This window comes from Brachypodium distachyon, chromosome 1 (assembly GCF_000005505.3).
Source record: "Brachypodium distachyon strain Bd21 chromosome 1, Brachypodium_distachyon_v3.0, whole genome shotgun sequence".
Lineage (NCBI taxonomy): Eukaryota > Viridiplantae > Streptophyta > Magnoliopsida > Poales > Poaceae > Brachypodium > Brachypodium distachyon.
In genome coordinates, this window is record NC_016131.3 from 32,449,536 (window position 1) to 32,466,641 (window position 17,106).

Genomic DNA, 17,106 nt, shown 5'->3' on the forward strand with positions numbered 1-17,106 from the left:
ATTGATGTCGTAAAGAAGTTTGAGAAAAAACGTTTCAAGAGCCATAGTTAAAAGAGTGAAGAAATAGACAAAATCTAAAGACGAACGGATAAACTATTTCTTAAAATAAGATGAATTCCAAAACCACCGGCCGGTCTCCTCCCCCCATCTTTTGAGCCCATCTCTTTTTTCGATCAAAATCAATTTTCTTCTTAAACGGCTCAAAATCATTGTTTTTGAGCCCATCTATATTCACGTTTTTCTTCTTTTCTATTTTGTGCCGCACCGCACCCCTCCCTCCTTATCCCCCTGCTTGTGGCCCATCACGCTGCCGAGCCGAGCGCCCTAGACCCCTCCCCTCGCTCGTCTTCCTCTCCTCACGCGAGCGCCGCCACCCCTCCCGTCCTTCTGCCGAGCGCCGCTACAGTCCCCTCGTCCGTCTTCCTCCTCGCGCGAGCGCCGCCACCGCCGGTTGGTCTCCCCTCCGACTCCCTCTCGCTCCCGACAGTTTCTCCTCCCATCACCCCCACGAACCGATTCCGCCCTTCCTTTAGCTGCCCGTTTCATCTCCTTAATTTTCTCCAATTCGTATCCGAGGCAAAAATCAAGGTAGGGCGGCCGCCCCCCTTACCTTGCCCTACTAGGTCCTCCGCCTGTGTTCCTAGTGTCCAGCTTTTGGGATGGGTGGCTAAGAATATGCTCCTTGTTGTGACCGTCAGTGCAGTGCAGCCGTCCACCTCCTTTGTGCGTTGCAGACTGAGGCAAAAATAATTTCTATCCCATGGCGGCAACGATGGTGGCGATGACGGCTAAGAGCAAGAGCTGTGTGCCGGCCTCGGAGAAGAAAAATGGGTGGTCTATCCCACCACTTCCGGAGCTCCGGTTCCCTTGGGATTTGCACGAAGAGAAAAGCTTCTCGTTAAGCTTGCATGACTCTGCCTCCCCTCATGGTGGGCTGTTTGCTAGTGTTGGTCTTAAAGTGTCGGCTGCTGCTCCGGCAGTGTCAACCAGTCCGGTGGAGCAGGAAATGAAGATTCCTTTTGCTGATCACTGCATAAAGTATGTCTCCTCAGCGGTCGGGTTTCCGGTTGTTGGGACACTGGCTCAGCCTGTTGAGGAGGAGGTGGATGGAAAGGCCAGAAAGAAGGCCAAGAAGCGCGGATTAAAGCTGAAAATTAAGATTGGGAACCCACATTTGCGGCGGCTGGTTAGTGGAGCTATTGCAGGGGCTGTCTCGAGGACCTGTGTGGCGCCACTTGAGACAATTAGGACTCACCTGATGGTTGGAAGCAATGGGGACTCGATGACGGAAGTCTTCCAGTCAATTATGAAGGCAGAGGGGTGGACAGGGCTGTTTCGTGGAAATTTTGTAAACGTTATCCGTGTTGCTCCAAGCAAGGCGATTGAGGTAAGTCATTACTTCCAGTTTATGTTACCTTGCAATTCCCTGGAGATCCAGTTGCTAAAATGTATCATGTTATGTAGCCGATGTTTGTTGTATTTCTGACGCTATAGAGGTTCATTGCTGATTAACCGACTATACTGGGTGTCAACTTTACTTCCAGCTTGTGCAGTTTTCCACACTTCAATGCGATGTTAATTGTGGAGGCACACTTGGGATAAGATGTGTTATGATAACTGATATCCTATAACAACTTTTAGTTTGCTGATATGGCGAAATTCATGTGGAATAGGGGCTTTAACAATAATGTAACAGCACCAGTTTGTGGTCAATTTTATGTAGCACCCAGGCTTGTTGTTAATGAAGTAGGTATATCCATATATGCAATTTGTACAGGCACTTCTTTGAAAGGAGTTCTAGTCCATGTAACTGTTGTGTTAATGTTTCATACATTTGGTTACAAGTGAGTTTCGTCTTTGATATGATAAAGGGTCTGTCCTCTATTGTTAGCATCTGGTGGTCTCAAGACATTTAGCAAAGTCAAACTGGACACTTTTAGTATGTGTTTAGAAGTTCTTTTATTTAGTTTTACTCCCTAATCTGAATTATTAGTTGAACTGGAACTGTTTCCTTATACTGATATTTGGTGCTTGGTCTCTCTCTATTCACAACCGTAGGATTGACTCTACACTGTTAGCTTGTGTCCACAACCTTTTTTTGGTACTTTTTCACACTTTTGCTCCCTAATATGAATTATTACTCGAACTGCAACCGTTTCATTTCTTTTATTTTGTCTTGTGACATTTTGTTCAAACACACTCTCTCTATTCACAAGTGCCGGCTCCACTCTAGAAAACAAAACATGTGTGTGATTTTACCATAGATACTTTGTCTTGCCAGCTATTGAGAGGCTTTAAAATAAACTTGTGAAGTAGGTGCTCTGCTTTTCTGATCAATATCATTCATATAGCCTTGTACTGCTAAAGAATTATGCCATGTGGGTATTATTATGATTTATGAGACTGCAAAGATAGGTGTTATCCTGAAATTGGTTGTAAAATTCCATGCCCAGTATTTTTTTCTGCTTATGAACTTTAGTATGTTAGAAGGACCTAAGATTTGCAATAACTGATCAAACACACTGTGATCTACCTCTACAGACATAGTAATATCTCAATTTAATTGATCTATTTCCATCCAAGTGCAGCTATTTGCTTTTGATACAGCCAAGAAATTCTTGACTCCAAAGGCTGACGAGTCCCCCAAGACTCCCTTCCCTCCATCACTTGTGGCTGGAGCACTTGCAGGAGTCAGCTCAACATTGTGCACATATCCTTTGGAATTGATCAAGACCCGTTTGACCATAGAGGTGAATAGAAACTCTTTGTCAACAATGAGCAGAAGTGATGTTTCTTTCTGTACCTCACCTCACATCTACCTGTTTCTGCAGAAAGATGTCTATGACAACTTCCTCCATTGTTTCATCAAGATTGTACGAGAGGAAGGCCCCTCAGAGCTTTACCGTGGTCTGACACCAAGTCTGATAGGAGTGGTGCCATATGCCGCGACCAATTACTATGCCTACGACACCCTAAGGAAGCTCTACAAAAAGACATTCAAGCAGGAGGAAATCAGTAACATTGCAACTCTCTTGATCGGTTCGGCTGCGGGTGCCATCTCGAGCACCGCCACCTTCCCCCTTGAGGTAGCTCGCAAGCAAATGCAAGCTGGAGCAGTTGGCGGGAGGCAGGTCTACAAGAACGTATTCCATGCTCTTTACTGCATAATGGAGAAGGACGGGATTGGCGGTCTTTACAAGGGGCTTGGACCAAGCTGCATCAAGCTGATGCCTGCGGCGGGGATCTCATTCATGTGCTATGAGGCCTGCAAGAAGATACTGGTTGAAGCTGAGGAGTAGAGTGAAGCATGTGCCCTTGTAGAAGAGGCAGGAGGATCAAGTCGTATCTTTCAAGAAAAGAAAACTGGATGATCAACTCGTCAGAAATTTAGGTCCCAGGATTTTGATATATCTGTTAGATGAAGTTTTGGCTTCGAGTAGTTTGTGTGTTCCGAGTTGAAATCTATAAACAGCATTCTGGCTAGCGGAAGCAGTTTTGTCATGCCACTTTGCTTCTCTGCTAACCTTTCTCCCTGTTGCTACCAGATCTTGCAATCTCAACATGGTGCATGGTCGAATCTTTTTTTTTGTGTGTGGATTATCCAGGATATCCTGCCAATTGCTGTTTGATGATTTACCTGTGACGATTTCCGATGATGTAATCATGTGGACCTGGATTTTCGAGGTTCTCAAATCATGGTATTCGGGTTATGAATCTTGAAGCAGTTGCAATCTATGTGATCTTTGCATATGACAATTAGCACCGACTGCCATAGTTGAATGCCGATTTTGTACAGCTCGTGCGTTTTGGCCTGATCACAAGTTCAGAGATACAGTCGTACTCCGCATATGTTTTTCTTTGACAAATCTGGCCATCTCGTGAGACTAAATACATATCTGGCCCTTTGTAGACAACATAAAAAAAACTGACCCCTGTTGTCGACACCAAACTTCTTGGCGCTGAATATGTGGTGCCGAATATCATAACCGCGGCTTCAGTCTCACTGGTGTTGAGACAACGGTCCAAAAGTGAAAATAGTCCGAAATAGTGCCATATATACAAAGAGGTCTCCAGAAAAGAGCCAGTTTTGTCAGAAAAGAAAAAACTCTCATCGAACAAAAGCAGGCCTCCACGCCATCCCATCCAATCTAGAAAGTCCTAGATCCCAAAAACGATGGATCATGTCTCGCTTAAAAATATCAGCTGCAAAACGTCATTTCACTCTAACAAATGTTAATTAAGGCTCCTGGTGGTTGCCCAAAAAGGACAATATCATTTCTTGAAAAAATATATCTAACCTTGGCCTTCTGCATCGGGCGGCTCCTTGATTCATCATTGACATCATCAGTAGATGTCATGATCTCTGCAATATATTTTGATTGAGTAACAGATAAAAAAACGGCAAAGATGTCCCCACAAACAGGACAATAGGAAATTAGGAATCTTACTCTTTTCAATAGCGAGGCCATTATTTTCAGAATTTCGGCAGCAGCCACTACAGTGGCAATGGCTGAAAGATTCATCAGTTAAAAGGCATAATCGCAGAGAATGAATGAGCAGGGAAGTGGAATGAAGGAGATGCATAACTGTGCCACTAACTAACAGGCTTTAACATCAATCTGGAGCAGATAAATAGCTGAATCAATAATCACTTTTATGATATTATTACATGAATGAATGTAACTTTGAGCACATAAATTTCCAAGAATTCAGATTGGCAAGACAAATCAACAGCAACAAAACAACAAACAGACTTGTAAGAAATTAACTATGACAATTTGCAGATGCATTTGAATGAAATGAAAGTGACTAAATATATAACAATCTGTCATCTCAAATGTGCAATTAAGGAAACCATTGGTTCAGAAGATTCCACTAGCATGACATGTACATGGTACAGCTCTGTCCAAATGTAGTTAGTTGTCACTAGAATTAGGAATTGTATGCTCCGTTACTGACCTATCATGAATCACAACAACCAGACACCAGTGAGCTGGGGTAAACAAACAAAAAACCTTACATAATGGAAGTCCTGTTACCAAACATGACACTGAAAACAACCAATGTGTGTTGCGGTCAAATCTACGGCACGGCCGCAACTGGAGAGGCTGGTTCGGCAGGCGCCACAACGATCGGGGCGGTGGTGCTGGCCCTAGCAACGGTGCACGGGACCCCTGCTGCTGATTACCCAGTGCGTGACCAGATAGATCCTTTTTTTTTTCGAAAAGGAGGAATACCCCCGGCCTCTGACCAGATAGATCCTATGTGCCTCCTTCGCCTATGTTTTCTGCTCCTGCTCTGTCTTGTGCTGAGTTGGTTCCCTCCTCTGTTGCGCTGCCTGATTTACACCTGCCCATGCCGGAGCAGAATGAGCTTATGCTCAGGCCAGCCCAGGCTGATCACAGTGCGGCTTCGCCTGCTGACCTCATCTCGCAGGTCACTCTGGAGTGCCCTGAATCCCTGCTGAAGGCGCCGGTCATTCCGCCGCCCCCTACTTCTGCTCGTCGAAGTGGTCGGCTCTGTGCGAAGAACAAGACATGCAAGATCCCCACTGCCAAACGTGCGGAGGTCAAGCTCATGGAGGCTTTTGGTGAGGCTGTCTCCTCCATTGACGAGCCTGACACTGACAAGGTTGCTGCTGCCAAGATGAAGGCCTACCTGCAGATATACAGTCAGCCTCTCACGGTCAAGGTGATTGAAGCTATGCGCATTCTTGCTGGTGTCAAAGATAAGGCCAAGATTGATTTGTCTGCGCTGGGCTTCACTGCTGCTGACCTTGATGCCCTGGGCAAGGAGGTGGCCGTGGTCTGATGGATCACTGCTTGTATCGGTCGTCTGTTAGTGTCATGATTAGTCACAATCTCGGTGTGGGTTGGCTGCCACTGTTGGCTGCAGGCTGTCTGTACCCTTAAGGGTTTTAGTTCTGTTTCATGTCTCGTTCCTGAACTGTAGCATTCGCCCCCCTATGGGGACTAGTATTTGTATTGCTGAACCTGTTCGGTTGCTGTTGTTGAAGCGTTTAGTTGCTGATTTGTCTGTGGTTTGTTTTAGAATGTCTTGGGGACAGGGGTTACTGGCTGTTAATCCTGAGCTGTTCTGGTTCTGGTTCTAGGAGCTACGTGGGGTGTTCATCTGGGTGCATAATGATTGACAACCTGAAGATCCTCTGTTGGAATGTTCGTGGCCTTAATGCTCCGGCCAGAAGGAGGGTGCTCTGCCGTCTTGTAGCTTCTGCAGGCTGTCTATTCTTTGCTTACAGGAAACAAAACTCTCGCAGGTAGATAATTTTATTGCGAGAGAAATCTCTGGAGGGTGTTGCATGGCTAGGTGTGCAAGGAAGCTGTTGGCACCCGCGGTGGATTAATGATTCTTTGGGACCCCTCTAGGATCACGGTTGACTCTGCTGATGTTGTTACCCTTAATTTCTCCCTTACCATTCGCATTCGCGAGTCTGATTCCTCCTAGTTACTCACCTCTGTTTATGGGCCGTGTGATGATGAGCTCAAGCCTGATTTCTTTGATGAAATCAGAGGCCTTAGACCTTTTGATGACACTAAGTGGCTGATCCTGGGCGATTTTAATGTCATCCTTTCGGTGGCTGACAAGAACAACTCCTCGATCAACCGGCGCCTTATGCGCGCCTTCCGTGAGGTGGTGAATTCTTCTGAGCTCATTGACATTCCCCTTTTGGACCGCAGGTTCACCTGGTCTAATGAACAATCCCCGCCGACCCTGGTGCGCCTCGATCGTGCGCTTGCTAATATCAGCCGGACCGATTCCTTTCCGAATTATCAGCTCATTCCGCTTGCTTCGTCCATGTCTGATCACTGTCCACTGCTCCTCTGCCCGTCGGACCTGCCCGTCAAATGCCGCCGATTTCGTTTTGAAAACCACTGGACGCTTGTTGCGGGGTTTTGGGACATGGTGACCACCTCCTGGAACAAGCCGGTTCGTTCTAATCACCCCTCGATCGCCTTGAGTGACAGACTTCGGCGGCTGGCCCGTGACACCCGATCCTGGTCTGCTAAACGTATAGGTGACATTGCGCTTCAATTAGAGTTGGCCCTGAACATAATCCGTAACCTGGACATCTCCCTGGAGCTCCGGCCGCTCTCACCGGATGAATTCCACCTTTGCAGAGATCTCAAACTGAGAGTTTTGGGCCTCGCCGCCCTTGAAAATTTGGGATGTTACAGACCTAACACCCTTAAGATGAATCTCGCCCCCGAGGTTCTTGATGGCTAGCAAAAAGGTGTGGGTGGTCTTCTCGAAGATCCTGTTCACGTTCCCATGTAGCTTCCTCTTCGGTGTGGTGATTCCATTGTACCTTGCAGAATTTGATCGTCTTGGTGCGAGTATGCCTCTCTGCGGTATCCAAGATCCTGATCGGTTTCTCTTCATAAGTAAGGTCGCTTTGCAGCTCGACTTTCTCAAGTGGGACTGTATCTCTCAACGGTGTATCAGCTAATTCCGGGTGGCCTTTCTTCAGTTGCGACACATGGAACACATTGTGGATGCTTGTCAACACTTCCGGTAATTCCAACTTGTAAGCCACTTCCCCTTGGCGTGCCAAAATTTTGTAGGGTCCAATGAAACGCGGTGCCAATTTACCTTTAATTCTGAACCTCTTAACTCCACGTATCGGCAAAGCTCTGAGGTACGCTTTGTCACCGATCTCATAGGTGACCTCTCTACGCTTGGAGTCTGCATAGCTCTTCTGCCTGGATTGAGCTATCTTTAGTCTGTCTCGAATTAGTCTGACTTTCTCTTCGGCATTTTTTACCATGTCGGGGCCAAATAAACTTCGGTCTCCCACACCATCCCATAATAGAGGTGTCCTGCATTTCTTGCCATACAAAGCTTCAAATGGTGCCATTCCAATGCTCGATTGAAAACTATTGTTGTACGAGAATTCTGCGTACGGTAAGTTCTCATCCCAACTAGAGCCATAATCTAGAGTGCAAGCTCTCAACATATGTTCAAGAATTTGGTTCACCCTTTCGGTTTGTCCATCCGTCTGTGGATGAAACGCTGTGCTAAATTCTAGTCTCATGCCTAGAGACTCATGCAACTGTCGCCAAAATCTTGACGTAAATTGAGTGCCTCTGTCTGAAACTATCTCCATAGGGACTCCGTGTAGACACACAATTTTAGACATGTAGCGTTTGGCCAACTGAGCACTTGTATAAGTGGTCTTCATAGGTATAAGTGAGCAACTTTGGTCAAACGGTCGACTACTACCCATATCGAATCATAGCCAGACTTTGTTCTCGGCAATCCGGTGATGAAGTCCATGCCTACTTTGTCCCATTTCTAGTCTGGTACTGGTAGCAGTTGCAATAGTCCAGCTTGCTTCTGGTGTTCAGCCTTGACTCTGTTACAAACATCACACAGAGCAATATATTCTGCGATATCTCGCTTCAATTCAGCCCACCAGAAACGTTTCTTCAGATCCATGTACATTTTGGTGTTTCCGGGGTGAATGGAGTATGGTGAATCGTGAGCCTCCTGAAATATCAACTTTCTGATCTCAGGGTCCTGGGGTACGCAAATACGCTTCTTAAATCAAATAATTCCTTGTTCATCCTCACCAAATCCTTCAGTTTTGTTTTCGGCCATATTAGCTTTTATTTATGCAATCTCTATATCAGTTTTTTAGACTTCTCTAATCTTGTCCAACAGTGTGGGTTGTACCTCTAAGGTAGCCAGATAACCTTCCGTGACTGGCCTATATAATCTGTTAAACTGAGTAAATCACAAGATTGGCCTATATAATCTGTTATGTCTGATCCTTTGCTCCTGATCTTTGTTCCCCGACGGACGTGTACCTGCATTTAATGAAGAACGGTTGAATTATACTAGTCATCACTGGCAATGATTTAGAATTTCTTTGTTTTTTCTTCCTTCCAGTTTGCAGCTACAAGAGAATTTCTTTGTTTTTTCTTCCTTCCAGTTTGTAGCTACAAGATGATTGTTTGTTGAATGATATATAGCTCGAAAAATGTATTACTGATGTTGGCAAAGTAGTGAGTTGACTCGGCACTTTTCAGCCTATCACGTAGCTTTGCTAGTTTTCATAGTTTGTTGTACTGCTATTCGGTTTTCACTGGAGAATTGGATTAACTTTTCTTTCTGCACAAAAGAATTGGATTAACCTGTAGTAACAGCGTAGCAGAATTTTGGAATATCGCACACCAAAATCAATCTCATATATATAACCACTGCAAGAGAAATAGTCCGTAGAGACATTATGTTTGGTTCGTAGAGACAGTATAATTGTCTCTACATAACTTTAGACACACTTGGTACAATGCCACAAAACTGTCACTACGGACAGTGTCGCCATATGTGATGAGACACTAATAAAACGTCTCTATTGTTTTAGACATTGCATAGAGACACTATACCGTCTCTACATTTTGTAAAGACATTGCATTGTGTCTCTATACTTTTTAGACATTTTATAGAGCTCTACATTCAATACGACATTTTGTAAAGACATTAAATTGTGTCTCTATACTCATGTGCTAAAAAATATACATTGAAAAAATCATGTTGAAACCAATCCTCAAACTCAAGACCTTAAGGAAAACTACACACTCACCTAACCATTTCAACCTGATACCAATTCTTGCTTATACTTCTAATGAATCTATTATGAGTAGGCTGCTACATGTCTCAAACTTGCTAAGAATATCTCTACACAACATAAAATTTGTGTCAAATAGTGTCTCTAACCATACCGTAAGGTCATTTCATCAAGTACCTCAAAATCATGTCTCTACATGAGTCTTGTGACGATCTATTAAATGCCTCAAAAAAGTCTCTACACCACAATGTCTCAACTAGTGTCTCTATATTTAAGACATTATCCATAGCAGCTCATATACTGCTTCTACATGAAACTCTGTTTCAAAATTGTCTCTAGGTAGAGACAAAGAGTATATTGTCTCAATGAAAATGTCTTTACAAGACATTTGTGTTGTAGTGAATAAATTGATTCAATAACAATAATTTCATCAAGGAGTCCTTAATAATGGACTCAAAGAATTAATTACATCATCTAAATTTAACTGACTAGCCTTTTGCCAAGGCATGCTAACCTAACTACTGAAGCTCAGCAAGGAGCTAATTTGCTTCCTTTGCCAAAGCTCACTGAGCTAAACTACAGATCAAGGAGTCCCTAATATTGGACTCAAAGAATTAATTACAGAGATCCTCATTAAGTAACTAGCTTTTTGCCAAGGCATGCTAACCTAACTACACAAGTGATGGTCAACAAGGAGCTAAATTTGCTTCCTTTGCCAGAGCATACTAAGATAAGCTACTCAAGAATGTATGCCACGACGACTGTGATATCATCCTCCTTCCCGCCTCTGCAGCTCGTCCCAGTCTGTTCCCTGCATGAGACGCTGAAGGGCGAGTCCCCGGAGCTCCTGGCCTTGACGTAAGCTTCCTCTGCGATGACGTTGGCCAATAAATCCGGAGGGAGCTTCACGGCCGCGCCCATCTGCACGATCCTCTCCAGCCCGGAGTCGAAGACGTTGTCAAACAGCCCGTCGGAGCCGACGACCACCACGTCGCCGGCTTTCACCCTGACCTCGCCAACCGCCGCGTCACTGATCTTGTTTCCGCCTTCGGAGCGTAGCTGGTATGGGCAGTTGAAGTAGTTCTGTTGCGGTTGCGAGCGCTGGATGATCTTGCCGCGGCGGAACACGGCGAAGCCGCTGTCGCCGACGTACGCCCACTTGAGGAATCTGCCGGTGAGCGAGAGGATGATGGCAGTGGAGGCGGCCGGAGTGCGCGCCGCCACTGCGCGCAGGTAAGATCGCTCCAGCAGCCCGCAGGGGCAGATGTGAGTTCCGGGGACGCAGGACTCGACCTCGGCGCGGGCGTTCTCCATGATCTTGCGCGAGAAGGCGGCGGCGTCCATGCCTTTCCCGCGGCAGCCCCCGACGCCGTCTGCGACGCCAATCACGCCAGGCTCGGCATGGGCGAAATGGGCGTCTTCGTCATGATCGGGAAGGTAGCAACTGGCGAATTCCATCTTCAATGGGACCTCGTCGAACTCCATCAGGTCCTCGGGCTCGTACATATTCGAGAGGGCGGCGAGGTACCTGGCGACGTCTTGGCGCGCGCCGGCGGCGGAGGCGGGCAAGCTCCCGAAATGGATGCGGAAGGCGAGACGGAGGGGCTCGGGAGTTCGAGCCCTTATCTTTTCCAGAGTTTGACGGATTTGAGGCAGGGAATCCATGGTTGCCTTGAAGCTAGTTCTTGTTGGGAGAAGAAATCGACTTCTTTGCTCGCGCGAGTTGAGTTCTTGGCTTTTTCCGGGAGGGGGGAGAGGAGAGAGTCTAGTTCTCCCGCGGAGGAATTGCTTGCGAAATTTTGAATCTAGGGTTTGCAAATTGTGATCGGAGGGTAATAAAACCCGGTTACCGACTTAGTTTCCTTTTTTTGATCGGTGTCCGAGTTGATCTCGAACTCGAGTTGCCAGCGAGCGCCAGTTTGGCGGTTCGTTATTTTTGGAAATTTTTGAATCCGAGAGTTTTATGGAACGGTCGGTCGATTTCTTCTTACCGAAGCGTCTCTCTGTCTCTCCCCCCCGATCCTCAATCCCCAATCTCCCCGTCTCTCCTAATTCCCCAAACATTCGAGAGTCCAAAATCCAAATCCCTACTACTTCTCCAATCTCCCTTCCTTCCGTCGGCGGCGGCGAGGAGATTGGGCGGCGGCGCTGGCGATGCCGTCGGCGAGGAAATTGGGGGGCGGCGCTGGCGGGGATCGTCGACCTCCGCGGAACGGCGTCGGGGCGGTCCCGGAACCAGAGGTGGCGCAGCGCGGTCTCCGATCGCTCCCCGCAGTGTTCCCATGTTCCCCGCGCAGCCCCGCGACCTCCGCGCTGCCATCGTGCAGACGGATGGTTTGCTTCCGCACCCCCCCCACCTCCACTCCAGCAGGCTCTTCGCAAGATCGATGTTCTGCATTTGTGATTTGGGAGATTTCGGTTAGGGTTCTTGCCTCCGCCAGTCCTGCCATGCGGGAGGCCCATAGATGGCAATTCAGTTAGCGCTTGGTGTGTTAGGATGCGATTTTTCGTGCTTGTCAGTGTCGTATATGAGTAATTGGCAATTGCGAGTTGCATTCCGTTGAATTGGTTAGGATCGCCGGCGTCATCCACTCCAGAGGAGGAGGGTAGAATCAACGTGGTAGGAATGAGAAATGGGGAGGATGAAGATGGTAGAGGGTGTCAGGACTTTAGAGGTTCAGAGTTGAATGTTCTGGTCTTTATTTGGTGATTGTGGGCTAGTTTTTAAACAACTGATCTTATTTGTATAATTCAATGTGATAATGTTGACTGATCAAAAATCAAAATGGTCATGAACCAAGGGAGTGCCAAAATCTGCAAAATCTGCCTATCGAAGGAAATTTCATGCTTCAGAGAATCAAAACCTACAATGTAATTCTATATGCATCATTCAAACAGCATTTTTCTGCATATGCCATGTCAGAACTATTTATGGGTCTACAAAATACTACTGCCATCAAACCATCTTGATGCATTATTTTGTTCTTAAGGTTGGTATTTTAGTGTTTCCGGTGCATGTTCAGACATTTCTAGAGCAAAAACTCTGGGGCTTCAGAGAGTGGACGATTTAACTCATTCTGATATAGCGTTGGTTCATTCATCTTTATGCAGTCATGAGTCATGCAAATTCAATCTAATATCTGCTTATGAAAAAAATTTCTTAGGCATGAGTCATTTACAGGTAGTCAATGGAGAATCTTTTCTCCTTTTGCCTTATGCTATTTATATTTAAACTCCACCTGGGGTTTCTGGGCAGTTCCATGGTGTACTTTGTTATGTTGTGGTACAGCACTTTCCGTAGTTGTAAGGAACTTTTTGATGCAAGTCTTTCCGTTGATACAAATTATTGTTGTATAAACCTTAAACACTAGGACTTGGCACTGTTATATTTTCTTTTGGTATCAATACACTGCTCCAGTTCCTTACCTCTCAGGAGCGTTTTGACTATGTACATTCACTGTGTAACTGGTAAGATACTGAACCCGATATAGTGGTATTAGGTTCTGGGGCGGAGCCAGGATTTAGGAACAGTGGGGGCGAGACTGTGACACAATCATAATTTTTTTTGGCATCGATGCAAGCTAATAAAGATAGTGTTGAAAATACTAATAAGATTTTGTAATTGATTATGAGAAATGGGGAGGATGAAGATGGTAGAGGGTGTCAAGACCTTAGAGGTTCAGAGTTCTGGCCTTTGTAATTGATTAATATACTTGTCTTTTCTATGGATATTAGTGATTGTTTCTAGTACTTAGTTGTGTTGCTTGTTTTGATGAAAACCTAATTGAAAGCAGAATATGGCAGGTACAATTAATGAGTAACAAAATCAATGCATCTGTGCAACTAACAATAGCTTATGTAGGGATTTCAGTGGATAGTGATTGACGGGAAGGAATTATTCATCTCTTTCTGTTTACTACTACAGTATTGAAGGTGCTTAATTTTGTAATCATGTTTTTGCGTGTTCTGCGTGATTGACGCTCCCAGGCAAGAGAATTGCAACAGAATTAATTTGGTGATTGCGCGCTGTTTTTATACCATCTGAACTTATTTATAGAACCCTGCAGGTTTGAATACCAAGAATTAATTTGATAATATTGACTGAGCAAAAATCAAAATGGTCAATAAGTCAAGGGAGTGCCAAAAACTGCCTATCGAAGGAAACTTTTCTCGACAACATTTGGTGCAGAGAATCAAGTTCTACACTTTAAGTCTATATGCATCAGTGAAACAGCATTTTTCTGCACATGCCATCTCAGAACTACTTATGGGATCTACAAAATATTACGGCCATCAAACCATCTTAATTTGTGCATTATTTTGTTCTAAAGGCTGGCATTTTTGTGTTTCTGGTGCATATTGAGGCTTTCCAGAGCAAAAACTCTGGAAGCTTCAGAGAGTGGACGTGTTTACTAATTCTGATATAGCAGTAGTCGAGTAATCTTCATGCAGTCATGAGTCATACTATCCACTTCTGGGAAAAAAAAATTCTAGGCATGAGTCATTTACAGGTAGTCCTGGGAGCATCTATTCTCTTTTTGCCTTTTGCAGTCCATAATTGGACTCCATCTGAGGGTGCTCGACAGATCCATGGTACAACTTTGGATGGGTAACAACATTTTCCCTATTTGTAAGGAAGTTTTGATGCAAGTCTTTCTCTTGATAAGTATTATTTTTGTATAAATCTAAAACACTAGTATTCCCTCCGTCCGGAAATAAGTGATGTGGATTTGTATAAGAATCTATGCAAATCCAAGTCACTTATTTCCAGACGGAGACTATGCACTGTTATATTTTCTTTTAGTATCAATACACTGCTCAGCTCCCAGCTTCTCAGGAGCATTTGGCTATGTACATTCATTCACTGCGATAACTTGTAAGATACTAAATCAGGTATAGTGTTATTAGGTTCAGGGAAGAGACAGGATTTAGGCATAGACGGCGCGAGACTGACACAATTAGATATATATTTTATTTTTTTGGCTTTGAGGCAAGCTATTGAAGATAGTGTTCAAAAGACTAAACATGGACTATCTTCAATAGTGTTCAAAATACTACAACTCATACTCTAAAGACTAATGTAGATATATTGACATAACTGTGAGACTATTGCATACTTCTATTGAATTTAGGTGCGAGTTTATTATATCATCCATTATTGCTATTAGCCTTCTGCCATCTAACTTAAAGTTTCAAATGTAAGGACCACAGGTTCTAACTTAATTGGTGATTACTTGCTTTTGGTCCTACTTATAGAACCCTGCAGGTTTGGATACCAAGAATTCAATGTGATAATATTGACTGGTCCAAAATCAAAATGGCCAGTAAATCAAGGGAGTGCCAAAAAATTGCCTATTGAAGGAAATTGTTCTCTATGATATTTGATTATTCAGAGAATCAAGTCCTAAGTGTACGTGCATCATCCAAAAAGCATTTCTCTGCATATGCTATCTCACACCTACTGCTAATAGGATGTACAAAATAAATATTACTGCCATGAAACCATCTTTATGCATTATTTTGCCTTGAAGGCTGGTATTTTTGTGTTTCTGGTGCATGTTCAGACATTTCTAGAGCAAAAACTCTGGGGCGCTTCAGAGAGTGGACGATTTAACTCAATTTTTTATGCAAATTCTTATATAGCAGTTGTTGAGGATCTTGGACACATCTTCAAAAGATATCCTCATTGTCACCTTGCTCTTACTTTCGCAATTACAAAGGCCAACCTTTGAACTCTGGATTTGTACCTATGTGAAGGACCAGTATTGGCATCTCTAAGTAAGTTAATGTCTATGGATTAGATCTTAGTATGAAAAGCTGGCACAAATTGAGTAACCCCTTCCTTTCCTTTTAAGACTACAGAATTCTTGAAGGAATTACTTGAAGCGTACAACTTAAAATAAATGAAGGTTTCCTGCATGCTTAGCGATGAATTAGAACTGGCTTGGGTTATGAAGTCTTATCTACTATCTGCTTATCGAAACAATTTCTAGGCATGAGTGGTTTACAGGTGAAGTCAATAGAGCATCTAATCTCTTTTTGCCTTGTGCTGGACAGTTTCATGGTATGCCTCTGGATGTTAAGGTACAGTAATTTCCCTAGTTGTACGGAACTTTTTGGTGCAAGTCTTTCTCTTGATATAAATTATTGCTGTTTAGACTATAGACACTAGTACTTTGCACTTTTATTTTTTCGTTTGGTGTCAATGAACTGTTCTTACACCGTTGCCACTTGGCCAGTGTTACACATGCTGATTCTACAAGCTCCCAGCCTCTCAGGAACATTTTGATCATTTACATTCACTGTGATAACTGAGAAGGTACTAAATCTGATATAATGTTATTAGGTTGCCCATTTCGAAGGTTCAAGAGAGAGTTTTTGATGCTTGAGGCATGGAATTTCTGCAACGCAGCCTCTCAGTTATCCGGCACGTGAGGAGGAAGAAAGGGGGGATAATTGAGGAGTAGCTTGATTGGGATGCTGACGCCCTGACACATTGTCGAAGGAGGAAGAACTGAGGAGGAAGAAATGCTGGAGAGGGGCGGATGAGAAAGAAATAGCTGTACCCTCCTGAATGTGCCAAGCGCTCAGGCGAACGGCCCAAGCGTCTTCTCTAGGTAATTAATAGTTGCCAGTAATTTGCAAAACTGATCCGCTGATGGATTTTCTCTTTCTTGAATAACTTTACTCAGTGAGTGATGCACTGTATATTCCATCCCAGTGTCCTCTCTGAAATCATTTGAACTTGTACTCATTGAATTGAATTCTGTAATCCCTTGTTAGGATCAGCGGAGATCTCTGTATGCCAACAGTTTTACAGGTTGTTCAGGCTTCTGCACGTTGCAGCGGGAATTAGTTAGCTCGTGTTATAGTTGGAGAAGTTGTAAGGACTAATGAGAGTACATGTAGAACACACTTGTACGGTCTGGGCATGGAATGTGGTGCATATAACCACATTTATTGTCATGCCAGAAACAAAACTGTGTTGGGAGGTCTTCACTCTCGCTGCTTGGGGGCTTTGGAAAGTGAGAAACGCTAAGCTATTTGATAACATTGCCCTGTCTGTCACTGCCTGGAAAATCGGTCTTAAATCTGAGCTTCAGAAACTTGCCTACCGATCCACTAACGGGAAATTCACCGCTAAACTCACATCAACTACAGGAACTAGCCTTTTGATCTAGGAGGGCCTGTCCTCTCGGATCCTTTTTCTTTCTCACTAACCCATGTAACATGTACAGTTTTCTAACCCCTCTAATACAAGCGTAGTAGGAGCCTCTCCTGCTGTTTTCCACGTAAAAAAAAACAAATTTGTTATATATCTTGCATTCGAAAATTATTGTTCCATAATATACTACTACTAGATAAGTTGATCAACATATCTTGCATTCGAATATAGTTTGTGATGTAACTGTTACATATAACAGTATTATTGTTCCATAATATACTACTCCCAGATAAGTTGACCAACATTTGGTTTTCCTTCTGAATAGTCGATCAGAAACCAGCGAGAACTGTGC

At 44.2% G+C, this 17,106-nt stretch overlaps 2 protein-coding genes and 1 long non-coding RNA gene across 4 annotated transcripts; 2 read left to right on the forward strand and 1 right to left on the reverse strand.

The window, feature by feature from the left end:
• Window positions 1–280: 280 nt before the first annotated feature.
• Window positions 281–3,713, forward strand: LOC100842423 (adenine nucleotide transporter BT1, chloroplastic/mitochondrial). Of its 2 annotated transcripts, XM_014897619.2 has the most exons (4): window positions 281–450; window positions 699–1,387; window positions 2,589–2,750; window positions 2,832–3,299. In XM_014897619.2, the coding sequence occupies exons 2-4, from the start codon at window positions 761–763 to the stop codon at window positions 3,297–3,299; spliced, it is 1,257 nt and encodes a 418-aa protein (XP_014753105.1). In that variant the 5' UTR covers window positions 281–450; window positions 699–760. The 2 variants fall into 2 exon arrangements, with proteins under 2 accessions (XP_014753105.1, XP_003563669.1); XM_003563621.4 differs by lacking the exon at window positions 281–450 and having other exon boundaries at window positions 761–1,387; window positions 2,832–3,713.
• Window positions 3,714–10,324: 6,611 nt separating this feature from the next.
• On the reverse strand, window positions 10,325–11,254 carry LOC100835679 (putative protein phosphatase 2C 24). The gene has a single exon (XM_003560560.1). The coding sequence runs from the start codon at window positions 11,252–11,254 to the stop codon at window positions 10,325–10,327; it is 930 nt and encodes a 309-aa protein (XP_003560608.1).
• A 79-nt stretch (window positions 11,255–11,333) lies between these two features.
• LOC112270143 lies at window positions 11,334–16,640 on the forward strand. Its single transcript, XR_002962516.1, has 2 exons — window positions 11,334–16,206; window positions 16,373–16,640. It is a non-coding gene; the product is annotated as an uncharacterized LOC112270143 (long non-coding RNA).
• The last annotated feature ends 466 nt before the right edge of the window (window positions 16,641–17,106 follow it).